The 14,015-nt window shown below is 32.1% G+C and overlaps 1 protein-coding gene across 1 annotated transcript; it reads right to left on the bottom strand.

Annotated features, from left to right (window-relative positions):
- Positions 1–8,653: 8,653 nt before the first annotated feature.
- LOC103865167 (leucine-rich repeat receptor-like serine/threonine/tyrosine-protein kinase SOBIR1) lies at positions 8,654–13,459 on the bottom strand. Its single transcript, XM_009142950.3, has one exon. It carries the CDS (start codon positions 10,771–10,773, stop codon positions 8,857–8,859), a length of 1,917 nt encoding a protein of 638 aa, XP_009141198.2. The 5' UTR covers positions 10,774–13,459; the 3' UTR covers positions 8,654–8,856.
- Positions 13,460–14,015: the final 556 nt, after the last annotated feature.

The raw sequence follows: 14,015 nt of genomic DNA, 5'->3' as shown, positions 1-14,015 counted from the left end.
TAAACTTTTTCTAAACTTCAACATTATAATATTCACTAACAAAAGTGCAAATTCCATGTGTACAACAAAAAAGCAAGAAGACATGGGTTGTGGATAGTCTTGCTCCTATGATGACCAAGAATAAAAATCATTTTCCATTAACAAGAAAAAATACATCCATTTCTTAATCTCCTCCATACAAAATTCATCGCATACATAATCATGAACAAAAAATTATTTTCTATTAACAAGAACAAAAAGATTCTTTCAGCTAATTTTTTTTGTCAGAATTTCTTATCCAATAGAAATAAACATAAAAAGAAAATTACTTTGATGAAAGGAGATCGTCTTCGTCCTTTAAAACATATGCAACATAACAGATATTTAGATGGTACATAATCAAAAGGGTTCACCGGAGAGATCTTTTGTCACGGGCAGAACATGAAATCAAGAAAGGATCGCAACAGAGCAAGAAGGAGGAGATGCCTTGGGGTTTGCTTGTCATCTATATTGATGTGGACTACGTTTCCATCTTCATCTATGTCGATGTTTCCATCATCGATGTTGTTTGTGTTGTTGTCTACATTTTCGCCGTTGTCTATATCGATGTCTCCGTCGTTGTCGACATTGCACACTCCAAACTCAAATCATTTTTGTGAGAGAAATAATTTGTTGCATCTCTTTACTAAACAAAAAGAAAAACCTTTGCCAGAGAAGAAAAATTAAAAGCCACGAAGATGATGAAGATGATAAATTTAGCTTTGTTGATTTAATGGATTAGGTTTCAGATAGATATATGTCTAATCCAGATCTATGAAAAAAAGATCTTGGCCGTCGAAATAGAAAACAGATCAATGGTTGTGGTTGAATCCCGCCACTTCTATTATTTTTATTAAAACCAGTCTTTATAATTGAACTAAAAGTGAATTAATTTAGTTAAGAATGAATGTAATGGTTGAAGAAAGTGTGTGTGTAGTAGAATGTGTCATAGAGTGTAATAATAAGATGAAATGTATCTTAGACTGTAAATGTTTCTTGAAAACTATCACATCTAGATAAAAATACATAAAAAACAAGTTGAGAATACAAAGAATCATAGAAAACATGCGAGATATGCGGAGATCATGGTTTCTGGTCGACAATGGCTAAGGAAGAAGATGAAGTTATTTTCGTAATTTTGCAACATTTATGAAAAAAAAGAAAAATTATGTGTACATTACATTCAAACTATACATGTGTACACTTAATTTTGTATTATACATCAAAGTGATTGTGTACACATTTTTGACTTTTTGTAGGTTTTCTATCTAAATAATTAAGCTTCTGCGACTTTATGAACTCACTTAATGTTAACATAATGTACATGTGAACTTTTTTCCTTCTTCCCATGTAAACGGAGGGTTGAGCATCCTTGAAGTATGACTGAACCTAAATATCATCCTTGCTCTGATTAATGTGTGTGTTTTCATGCTAGCTTCATGGTAGGTCTTAGCTTGATTAATTTATGGTTGTTTTACATATGTACACTATCATATTTCTCGTACATATGTACACCACCATATGTTCTGTACACATGTACGCTAATACACTTTTTCGTACACACGCCTAATGAAAATGAATTGAAAAGTTTGGGGTCAAAACGTAATTATGTGAATCTTAAAGTATAATAGCGTACATGTGTACATGCGGTTATCCAATCGTTATTTTAATTGAACTAAACGCATACATCGGTTTCTTTCATGCATTTTCTTGTCAGCGTTGTTTGATGTCCACATGTACACATATTTAATGTACATTCCCCCCCCCCCCCCTCCAACCAAAACCTACCACAACTTTAGCGCCATGTACAAATAGTTTTTCCTACGTTATCCATATGGACACTGAACATGTAACATGTACATATTTACTAATATTACACAACATCATTGTTTAATGTCCACATATACACATATGTAATGTACATTCCACATGTAAAACACAACTACAAGTTTAGCTCCATGTACATATGTATGAGGTTTCCATGTTGCCCATATGGACACTTACCAAGTACATGTACAAATTTACCAATATTACACCATATCTAAAGATCTCTCACTATGTATACATGTACAAAGGTTTTTGCTTTGGGCATATGTACACTATTTGGACATGTTCAAACTTATCAATATCAGAACACATGTGAATGCAATATATTTGGTAAAATAGTGTACATAGTTGTAATTTTATAAGTAAATGTTAAACACGTAAACACCTTAGTGTACATATACATTATTATCCATGTGTACGACCCATGAATGTGTACATATTTTGTTTTTTTTCAATTTTTTTTAATCAGTGGCATTTTAGTAAATATGTCTTCGTCTTCCCCAGAATTTTAGGGGTTTCTCCAAAATTTTTACGGCCGCCATTGATTTCTTTCACATAATCGTTCATTCTTTTACGTTTTAATTATATGTTACACTTCAAGATCGTAGTTTTATCATTTATAAAATATTTTTCAAGTTCAGATTTCAAAAATAGTGAGTTTTTTTGTTAAGAAAGATGAGTTAAAGAGCACAAGGGGAGATGAACTGAAGAGCACAAGGATTCTGGCGGTATATATTATAACGGGTTTGAAGTGTTTGAGATCTTCATGTCTTCTTCTTCTTGTTTGGAAAGATTAAGAGATGATAACTTTATTTTTGACTAGAAAAAAAAAACAACGATAAAAGAAGAAGAAGAAAGAAAAACTGATGGGTCCCACTAGTTGAAAAACTCACTTTCTCGTTATATCTTAGTTGAGATAAACTACCTCAGTAGTTGAAACTGTCTCTTAGTGTAATAAAAACTCAGAAACTGCCTTTAAATGTAAATCACTACTCTTCTTTTAAACGCACTACGTCGTTCAGCAGCCAGTTGTGGTTTTACATAAAACCACACTTAACAGTGTAAAATGATTTTATTAAATATTTTTTAAAAAAAAATTCAACACCATTATTTATTCATGTACTACAATAGTTACTTTTTTTTTATATCAAAACTTAATCACATATAATGTTTTTCTTGCTTTCAAATAAAAGAATTACATGAATCTTAGTATTTTGATAGATGAACAATATGATATTACAATTGATATAATATATTTGGAAAAGTTTAATTCACCTGCCATTGCCTCCACACACATAAATATAAAGTAAATAACAGGTGGAGAACTTCCGCTGGCCGGTGAAGCCGGTGTATGAAGCTGGGCCATTTGAAAATGCTCATGGGAGGTTGTTTTCCTGTCTCATCAAGAGGTGAGTTTAAATACACAAAAGCTCCAAATTTAAAATTGAGGTACTATGATGATGAGATACACATTGTTCTTCATTTTTCTGTTTAAGGGTAAACAGCTCACTGCTCTTGCTGTAGCAAAGGAAAACTCAATTGACATTGTTTGTCGATCTCACTACAAGTTTATGCATCTCAACATGTGTTGACTCAGTTTTTATTATTTTCTAGTGTGAAGAACATGAAGGCAGTCATGAACAGCTAAAAAATCTGAGGGAGATTCTCAAACGGCTGCTTATAGTTATAGAGAAGACAAAACGTTTCTTTGTCTAGATAGCTAAGCTTATTGTATAAGATGAATGGTTTATGTTTAATAAAACAAGATTAAAATCCATTTTAATAATACATCTTCATCACAGGCTTCTGCCAAGCGAACACTATAGCATTCACGTGTAATATCAATACTATTAAAAGGGAAAGAGTCTTAAAAAATCTACCTATAAAGTTGTTTGGACCCTTTCATTTAACTCATTATTTCTTGGTCTTACCTTAAACTTAGACTAACAATATGTTACCATGTATTTCTCTAACAATAATTTATTCAATTCCTTTATTTATTCAAATATCACTCCTACATCTTAATCATTACTATTACTATATTTACCATTTTGACTTTTAATCATAAAAACATTGAAACTAATGTTTTATATTATCACTTTTATCATATAATATATGATTTAAAGCAAGAGAAGTTACACGACATATATGTGTACATTCTAACTTCCTATTTCCTTTATAATAACGTAATCATATCATATATAAATTTTCCTACTAAAATCCCATATTATATACTAAAATTTCAACCGTCTATAGTTTGATAGATATTTTCATATTTAAAAATGAATTTTCTAAAAATATTTCATCAACCATGTTTTTGTACAATAACATTAAAAATCTATATCAAAAAGTTGTTGGACCCGATATGGACGTAATGGGTCCACATCTGTTCGGGTATTTAGGATCCTAAGAAAATTTGAAATATCTAAAAAATATGAAAAATATCTGGAACACGAAAAGTACTTGAAACTCCAAATAAATAGCCAAAAAAATTCAAATTCCTAAAAATTTAAAATCTTATTCAAAATCTGTAACTGAACTGAAAATACCCAAAATTTTATCCAAATACCCAAAAAAAATTTTACATTAAAAATTTACCTGAAATCAAAAAACTATAATCGTGAACCAAAAATCTAAAAAAAATAATGCTGGAAACATATTTGAAATATCTAAATATACCTAATAAACACAACATATTTATGATCGGGTCTAAGGTAGGACCCGGACTCAAACAAAGACATACGGTTCCAAAAAAAACCCAAATATGTTATCTTCTCTGGACCTGAACTATACCTATATTTTCGGGTCGGTTCGGTTTGTTTTTTTGGTCCATATATAATTTTCATGCGTAAAAGAAATTTACGTAAAAGTGTACATATAAAATATCAAATAAACTAATTCATAGATTATATAACTGTTAAAAGTTATATTTTTGATATAATAAAACTTTGTATTATAATATAATCCAAAAATCCGAGCTTTCCAAGCGCGGATCAAAATCTAGTAATATGTTAATTTATGATTATATTTTTATCTACTATTAACAAGTCATAGTAAAATCATTCAAAAGATTAGTTAATACGACATATTAGATTATTTACATTAATAATAAACCAACCATAAATTTCAATTTTTTCAATTGTAACAAAATATCTTGAAAAAGAATGTAACAAAATCTTACTAAAAATATAAATATTTTTATAAAATAACACATTAATTAATTTCGTAATTAGTAATAAAATATTATTACAAATCAATGTTAATTAAAATTTTATTCTAAAACAAAAAAAATATAAATTCTATACTATATTTTATAGTTTTTTATATTATATTATGTATTATATAAAAATTGAATTGATTTAGGAATTAAATATGACAAAATTATATTCAATAGGTAAATTAACAAAGTTTTTATTAAAATTATTTCATTTTAATAAATTATCACTTATCATTAAAAATGAGTTAAAATTCGTAAGCTAAATAATGTTTTGATACAAAAATAAATTTATTAACATAGGTAAAACCTTTATATCTACAACAATATGATATCCTTTTATTTATTTTGAAACTCCCAACAATATATTGTTTAAAATGCTTATATAAAAAATATAATAGTATAAAATAATATGTTATTAGAAATATATAAAATTTTAATAATTCATTTAAAATATTAATTAAAATCAAATTGTAGCTATAATTTTTTTTTTATTATAACAAAATCTGGTGAGAAAATTTTAGAAAGTATTACTAAAAATTCATATATTTTTTTATAAAATCCCCTATATATTAATCTCAGAGTATTACAACATATTTTCGTAGTCACGTGTCATCACGAGAATGATTCTTAGAATTGTTAGAAAAATAAGTTGGTCCATATAAAATATATACTATGCTTTTTGTAAACTAACAATCAAATTAATTAATAGTGTACAAAAGAATATTTTTCTTTTCTGAAAATAAAGGCTACGGAAATACCTAATATGGTTAACAAATATATATGACAATTAATGATTATGAATAATACATATTTGATGAAAAAAAATTCTAACCTCTCTTTTTTTGTTTAATTTTATACTATTAAAAGAAATTAAACAATCACACTAAGCATATAATAAAAAATTAGATTTTTTCTTATAGGTTATATTTTGAATTTTTAAAAATGACTATAAATTACTAAAAATGGTAAAAGTCCCACATTAATTTTTTATGATCAATGGTTTAATTTTTTTTTGTTCAACCAAGATACAAATGATCATATCATAGGGGTGGGCGTTCGGATAAACGTTCGTGTTTGTATATGATATTTCAGTATAAAAGTATAGAACCCATTCGAGTATTTCTACACTTCGAGTCGGGCTCGGGTATTTTATGTTCGGGTTCGAATATTTTGGATCGGGTTCGGATATTTAAATTTTAAAGAAAAAATAAATCAATTATTCATTTTTTAAGTTTTTGTATTTAAAATATATTTTAACTTATCTGTTTTTTTTTTAATTTTTAAAAGATTAAACTATTAATAGGTTTGGAGATAAAACTTTAAAAATAGAAAGACACTAATTTAGTTGTTGTTTTGAAATTGTAGATGCAACTTTTGTTATTGCAAGAAACAAGAACTTGATATGTATTTTAAGTGAGTAGCAAATGATTTTGTCCATAATTATATGTATATTATCTTATTTTGAGCAATATGAATCATTAATATAAATACTTTGAATAAAATGAGAAAAATAAACTAGAAATATAGAGTTAAATATACTTATGTTTGGTTATCTTCGGATATCCATTCTGGTTTGGATATTCCCCGTTCGGATTGAGATATTACCCGAACTGGTGAAATAAGTAATTTGTTTTGTTGTTCTAATTAGATGATTTTTAGACCGAGCTGGTGAATATATATTGGACAAACATTTATATTTCGAGTCTGCACTTATATTCTATAACAGCTTGATATATTAGATTTGAACACTAACCTGTTAATATAGTTTGCCGATGATTTTTTTTCAAAATTTTGATTCTTAGATATATAAATATAGAGTGAAACTAATTTTTACAGATGTCTATTTTTCTTAATTGACACTTATGTAATTCACTGAATTCATAAAATAAGTTAAAAAGGAAACTTAACTCATATCAATTAAACAAAGACGAGAACAAAAACACGATTCTATAGAGGTAGAAAATGAAATCACTTATGGAGAGTCAACAGTACAAAAATCGAGAGCAGAAAACCTAATTCCCTTTCGTCATTATACAATCGATGTTGCATATTTGGTTTTGGTGATTTGTGTCAGCCGCAAAACTTAATTTTCTTTTGTCCATATGAAGTCTTAAAAATAATTAAAATTAGATGTAATACGTTAACTCTTCAACAACAATGATATATTTAAGAGACCAACATTTGTATTCATCATTTTATAATCGATAAAGATTGTAGTGTTGCAAAATGTTAACATCATTTCATAAACAAACATTATTATAAGAACTCACCCGCGCATGCGTGCATATTATCATCTAGTAATATATTAATGAGGTAACAAAAAAAAATTCAAAATTCGTGTAATCTTCCAAACTCAAAAATAGTTGTGTAATTTTTCAAAGTTTTCTTAACAAAATATACAATTTCGAAAGTAAATATTCAAACTCAAAATGATAATATTTCAAATTTTACAAAAGATAAAATCATAGATAATAATGAATAAATTTTTGAAATGCACCATGAAAAAAACTATATATGTTGTAAAAATTAAATTAATCGAATATATTGAAATATTAATTAAAAAAAGAAAAGAAAACTTAATATCATAACATCCAAAAATATCCTATATTAAGAAAACTTACTAAAATAATATGATAGATGCTACTATGTATAAAATTTACTAAAATAATATTTTATTACTATGTATAAAATTTACTAAAATAATATATTATTTAAAAAAACAGTGTTTTTACTTATAAATCTCGTAAAATACTAAAATGATATATATTAAATTATCTTACAACATGTAAATATACATTTTTTTTGTCATCAACGTATACAGATTCATACTGACTCTTTAAACCAAACCGGGTGATCTTAATCCATGTGAACGACAAAAGACGGTTGCTTCCTAACATTGCGTGCTAGTCTACCGCCTTTGAATTGTGCGTCCTTGGTACATAGATAATCTCTGATCGGGTGAAACTCTCTTTCAGGATCTTGACATCTTCCAAATAATTTGCAAAAGCTGGCCATTCTTCTGGTTCCGAAACCATCTTCACCAATTGAGAACAATCCATTGAAAATGTAGCTTGAAATTGACGTAAATTTCTCATACATTTCGTTGCCCATAGTGGCGCTTCCATTTCCGCATGAATGGCAGAGAGACTAGCCCTAACATTCCTCGGTCCCAACAATCCATCAAATTCTTCTAAGGTGCTGAACTAACCTTGTCCTGAAAATGCATCACCCTCTTTCTATGAGCCATATGTAAAACACTATCTGTAAAACACATGTAAATATACATTATCTTAAACAAATATATGTTCTATAATATAAATAAATAAATTTTAAAAATATATTATATGCAAAATGTATAAATTAAAGAAAAATCATATTTTGAAGGAAGTTCTCTATTTAAATATAAATAAATAAATTTTAAAAATATATTATATGCAAAATGTATAAATTAAAGAAAAATCATATTTTGAAGGAAGTTCTCTATTTAATTATTTCAGATTGTTATTTTATTGTACCTAACTTGAAAATATATTCGTAAATAATAAAAATAATAACAAAGTAAAATGCATTAAACAAATTACTATATATTAATAATGCCAAATACTAAATATAAACAATAATATTGTAGAGTTACAAAATATATAACACTAAAATGAAAATTATATATGTAAAACATTTGTAATACTATCAAATACATTTATAAAATGAAAAAATTTCTGCACGAAAGTTCGGGTCAAAATCTAGTTATTTCATAAGACAGGGAATGTACACTACATATCATAGAGAGAAACTAGCTAGTGCTTGATCTGGGACAGCATAATCTTGACTTCTCTGCTGTTCGGTCTCCGTTTAGGATCATCCCAAGTACAGTAACAAGCAATCTTCAGAACAAGAAGCATCTGTTCATCGAACCCTTGTTTCATCAGCTTCGGATCAATAGCTAGGCTTGGATTCTCCGACGTTAGTACCTTCCTCATCCACTTTATAAGACTCATCTCATTGGTAATGGTATGCTGGAAAAACTCATCAGAAGGAAGCTTCCCAATCACCAGCACCCCGAGAATCACCCCAAAGCTATAGATGTCACACTTGTCCGTGAACTTGAGAGTTTGGTGATACTCTGGTGCTATGTATCCCACGGTACCTGAAAGCGTAGAGGTTGTAATGTGCGTGACTGCATCAGGCATCGCCCTGGCCAACCCGAAATCCGTGATTCTAGCCTCCATATCGTCGTCAAGAAGAACATTAGCCGGCTTCAAGTCTCTGTGGATGATTCTAGGTTTACTTTCCATGTGAAGATACTCAAGCCCTGCAGCTATACCTAAAGCAAGCTTGTGCCTTGCTGGCCACGTCAGCTCTTTGTTTCCAGCTGAAACGTCGGTTAGTATATCTTGCAAACTCCCGTTCTTCATGTACTCGTAGACAAGGAAGTGACACTCGGGTCTCGGGACGTGTGCTAGCAACGGGAGAAGATTCCGGTGCCGGATATGACCTACTGTGATGATCTCTGACCTGATTTGCAACATGTACCTGTTCAGAAACCTGGGCTCTTCGTCTACAAGCTCGGTTGCGCTTCTACAGGGTTGTGTCACTCTCTTAACGGCTATGATCTTCCCGTTGCTTCCTGGTAGTTTGGCTTTGAAAACTTCTCGGCAGCCTCCTCTGCCGATGAGCTTAAGAGAGGCTAATGATTCTTCGTTCTCCAAGAAAGCTAAGTCTTCGGCTCTCTTGATCAAAAGGCTGAATATAGTAGGACTTAATGGTTTTTCTGGTCCTCTTCTTGCTTTGAGGATCAATCTGAAGATCACTCCGGAGATGATTCCGCCTATGCCTACGACGACGAACCCTAAGATCCAGGCAACTACTATCTTCCTTTTGTTCTTCTTCTTTTTCTTTTTCTTTTTCTTGTCTTTTGGAGGTGACACTGTCGCTTTTGTTGTGGTGGTGGTGTTGTTGGGTTTCTTCGTTGAGTTTGTAGATGGAGTTTCAGCAAGAATGTGTCTTGTTTGGTATGGAGATATCTTGATTTTACTCATAACCGGAACCGGACTTTCCAATAACCGGTTTCCGGAGAAATCAAAGAACCGGAGATTATGGAAGGACATAACTAGCTCGGGAATCTTGCCTGAGAAGATATTGTTTGCAACGGAGAGACTCTCGAGATTGGGTAGATTCCTCAAGAAGTTCAAATTCCCGGAGAATTTGTTCGAAGAAAGATCAAGAATTCGAAGACGGATAAAACCAGAGAAGTTTCCCGGAATCTGACCGGAAAATCTGTTGTTTCGGACATCAAGGACTTCGAGTTTCTTGCAGTTTAAGACATCCAGTGGAACACCACCGACCAGCTTGTTATTAGACAAAGTGAGTTCTTTGAGCTCCGACAACGTTCCGATAACCGGTGAGATGGTTCCGGCCAAGCTCCGGGATCGGTATACGAGCCTCGTGACGCGGAGAACGTATCCTCCGGTGGCGTCGGAGTGGCGTATCTCGCAGGAAACTCCTCCGCGACCGCAAGGGTTAGCATCACTGGAAGAGAGAGAAGAGCGTTGACCGTTGACTCCTAGCTCTGTTTTGATGACTTGAAGAGCTTTGAGATCTGAGGAATCGATCTCCACGGAGGAGACGAAAGGTGAGGCAAGAAGAAGAAGGGAGAGGATGAGAGGCCGGAGAAAGAGATTGGTGTTTCCGGTGGGAGCAGCCATTTTAATCATTTCTGTTAAGAGAAAGTTTCCTCTTGTGGGTGCTTGTCGGAATCTTACTCTGTTTATTTATGGTCAGCAACTACCACTAATCTATATTAAAAGAATTAATCAATACTTTAAAAATTGGTCCAAAGATATTTTATCATTTTGTAAATAGCATTGCTAAATTTAATCTAATATCTTCAAAATATATAAAATATGTATACGAAAAAAATGGATATTTTCTAAGAAGTGTATGATTGAGTGTTTATTTCCTGGAAATAATAGTATGGGCATATAACTGTTTAGAAAATGTGAACGTAGCGAGTCTCTTATTGACTTGAGAGTTGATAAGTCAAAGTCTACTCTGCGTCGGGTTCCAAAGGGGGCCACCCTTTTAATTTCTACACGTTAGAACTTGGAGTAGAACTTGTTGTTGCTATGTTCCACACATTTTCTTGTTTTTTTTTTTGGTCAAAAACATTTTCTTGTTTGTCACCCTCTTTGGCGTTCAACGTCGATAAGTTCGTTGTCTTATTTAAGATTCTGAACAGTGAATGTGTAAATAAATCTTGCGAAAGAGACATTGGAAGATAATGATAAAACGACGGAAAGTTATTGAAAGCAAGTTGTGTTTGAAACAAATCTGTATTGTACTCTGATACTCTGTATGTTTAGGAATCGAGAAAAGAAATAGCATGTAATTAAAATCTCTCTGTTCTCTCTTCCCGACTCATCCACCTTCGGCGAGCTCTTCGATCCTCCTTTGGTGGCCGGCGGTGAGTCTCTAACCGCCGGCAACCACCCCTAAAACCGCTCCTCTCGATCCAATCCTCTCCCTGTAAAGCTGTTGGCTTCCTCACCTCCTCTTTGCTCCTCCTTCTCTAGTTTTTGCCGGATTACGGCCGGATCCGGTGACCAAATCGACGTCTGGGTGTGTCCCCAGTGTCTCCGGAGAGAGGGCGAGGTCGTGATTGTCTTTATGCTTGCAGGAGGCACCGTCGTCTTGGTAGATCTAGGGTTTGTTTCCCGCTGGATCTGGGTCAGATCCGCCACGGTGGTTTGTCGGAATGAAGCGCGTCGCTGCCTCTTCACCTCCGACCTCCGCCTCCTCTGCTTTCCCCTGTCTCCTCCGTCGGCTGCTAGTTTTAGAGCTTCCCCGTCTTGTTCTAATGGTCCAAGACGAAATGACGAGTCTGAGGAACTCGTTGGGGACCTCTCATTTATTTCAAGTAGCAACAGCCATGGCTTCCTTTGGTGGTGTGATTGGCTTCCCCTTCTTGCTTCCGATGTCGTCTGCTAGGGTTTGAGGACAACCCGATGTGGTGATTCATTTGCTTGTAGGTGGAGTTCTATATCGGCTTCTGGGTTGCCTGTTTTCAAGGAGAATTAAACCTCCTTCTATGCTTCATACCCTTATCTTCAAAGCTCCGACAGTCCGACTTAGTGTTCCCCGTGGTCTCTGCTGCATTCTCTGTGTCGCGTAGGCGGTGAAAAGAGCCTGTTGTACCAGCCTACGCTTGACCGTAACTTGTGCTTCTATGTTAACAGCTGCGATTCGGGCCTGAACTTTTGTCTCCCAGTTGAGATAGCTAGGTTTGTTGGTTGAGGTCCTCCTCCAGCGGAGCTCCGGGGCGTAGCCAGGCGCCTTCGTCGATGCCTGCTTGGAGCCACTTCGGTGAGTTCTCGACTGAACTTCCCGGCTATTCTCTTGTTTCCTCTGAGTTGTTCAGATGCAGCAAGAAGTGCTTTGTTTAGGGTGATTAAATTGTTGCTATACTTGATCTTATTCCCTATTGCTTTCAAGTTCTCTCTTGTGAGAAGTTTGAAATCAATCTCATGTATCTGTCGGGTTTTTTAATTTTTTTGCAGCCTCTAGGATCAAATCAGCTTCTAAGCAGATTGTGGTCACAATTAAGTTTGTAACCAAACTTTCATTAATGATATTTACCATTTAGCAAAAAAAAAAAAAAAAAAAAGAAATAGCATGTAAAAATTGGTAATGCAAACCAAGTGGTGATATACCAGTGATAACCTAATAGTTAGAAGAGGACATTGGAATATACTAAATCTATGATTCTAGATTGGAATTATACCATCAACTAAATTGTCATTTTACTTTGTCAGGCGAAAATATAACCTTGTTTTAAGATTTATTAGATTATTTGATTTTTTTTATTGTATGTTATACTAAAGGGTTTGCTGTATACATGTTCAGATTCATTTAATCTATTCGGATTTTGGATTTTTAGAGAAATCATCATCGCTGGAACTCCTTATGTTTTCTGGAGAAAAAGTCACAAGAATCACTTTTTTTTTCCACTCTTTTTCTCGTTTTTTTCAAATAAAATAAGAAATAAAGAAAAAAAATACGGATCCGTGTAATCATGCATGATCCGTTTCGCCCTATCCCGCAAAAGGTCCAATCCCGTAAAGACCCGTCCCGCGATGCCCGCAAATTTACGGACCTAGAAAACGTCGTCCCAATACCGTTCTGCGACAGTCTTTTACGGGCCAGGTCCGCGATCCAGATCTTAGATTGCCATTTCTAGACACGTGTCGAAAATAATATGAACTCACTAATGATAAATATTTTACTTTTAATATATAGGAGATGTGGGACTCTCAAACTTTTGGAGGATTAGTTGAGATTCGACCGAGATACTTCAGATTAAAAAAATAAAATTGCTAGTGAATCATTCAAATTATATTTGGTAAAATGCAAAAGGATAGTTAAAATCTACTACCCCTGAAGACTCATTAATTTGGGTAAAATATTGACTTAAAAACAAATATTTCGGAGAGCAATTCTCTAAATTAACATTTGTTAAGTTTTTGTCATAAAATTAGCTTTCAACAAAGAAAATAACTAAAATATCTTTTTTTTTTTGAAATTTTTAATATTTATCTTTTATTTTTTAAAATTTGAAAGTAAATTAGTTAATCTTATGATATAAATATACTTTATCCTTTAATAAAAAAATTAGTCATTTTTCTTTTTGATGTCTATTTTTGTGAAAATAAACTAAAGATAGTTATCTCTATGTCAGATGATGGTCGATTTGAAGACAGAAATTTAGTAACTATTTAAAAGTGGAAGAAACTTAGAAATTATTTGAATAAATGTTCTTAATTTTTTTGATAATTAATCTACTCATAATTTTAAATCTTAATATACAAACTTTCAGAATATAAATTATTACATAATAATATATATGTCAGATATTTAGAAAATATAAAAAAATGTAAACTTAACGAATTTTTAGATAGTA

This window comes from Brassica rapa, chromosome A04 (genome assembly GCF_000309985.2).
Source record: "Brassica rapa cultivar Chiifu-401-42 chromosome A04, CAAS_Brap_v3.01, whole genome shotgun sequence".
Taxonomy (NCBI): Eukaryota; Viridiplantae; Streptophyta; class Magnoliopsida; order Brassicales; family Brassicaceae; genus Brassica; species Brassica rapa.
Note: the sequence above shows the minus strand (reverse complement) of the source record. Positions and strands in the feature narration are given on the sequence as shown.

What these genes read in the sequence shown, in the direction of transcription:
- LOC103865167 (XM_009142950.3), bottom strand. Translation starts at nt 10,773, where the DNA reads ATGATTAAAATGGCTGCTCCCACCGGAAACACCAATCTCTTTCTCCGG.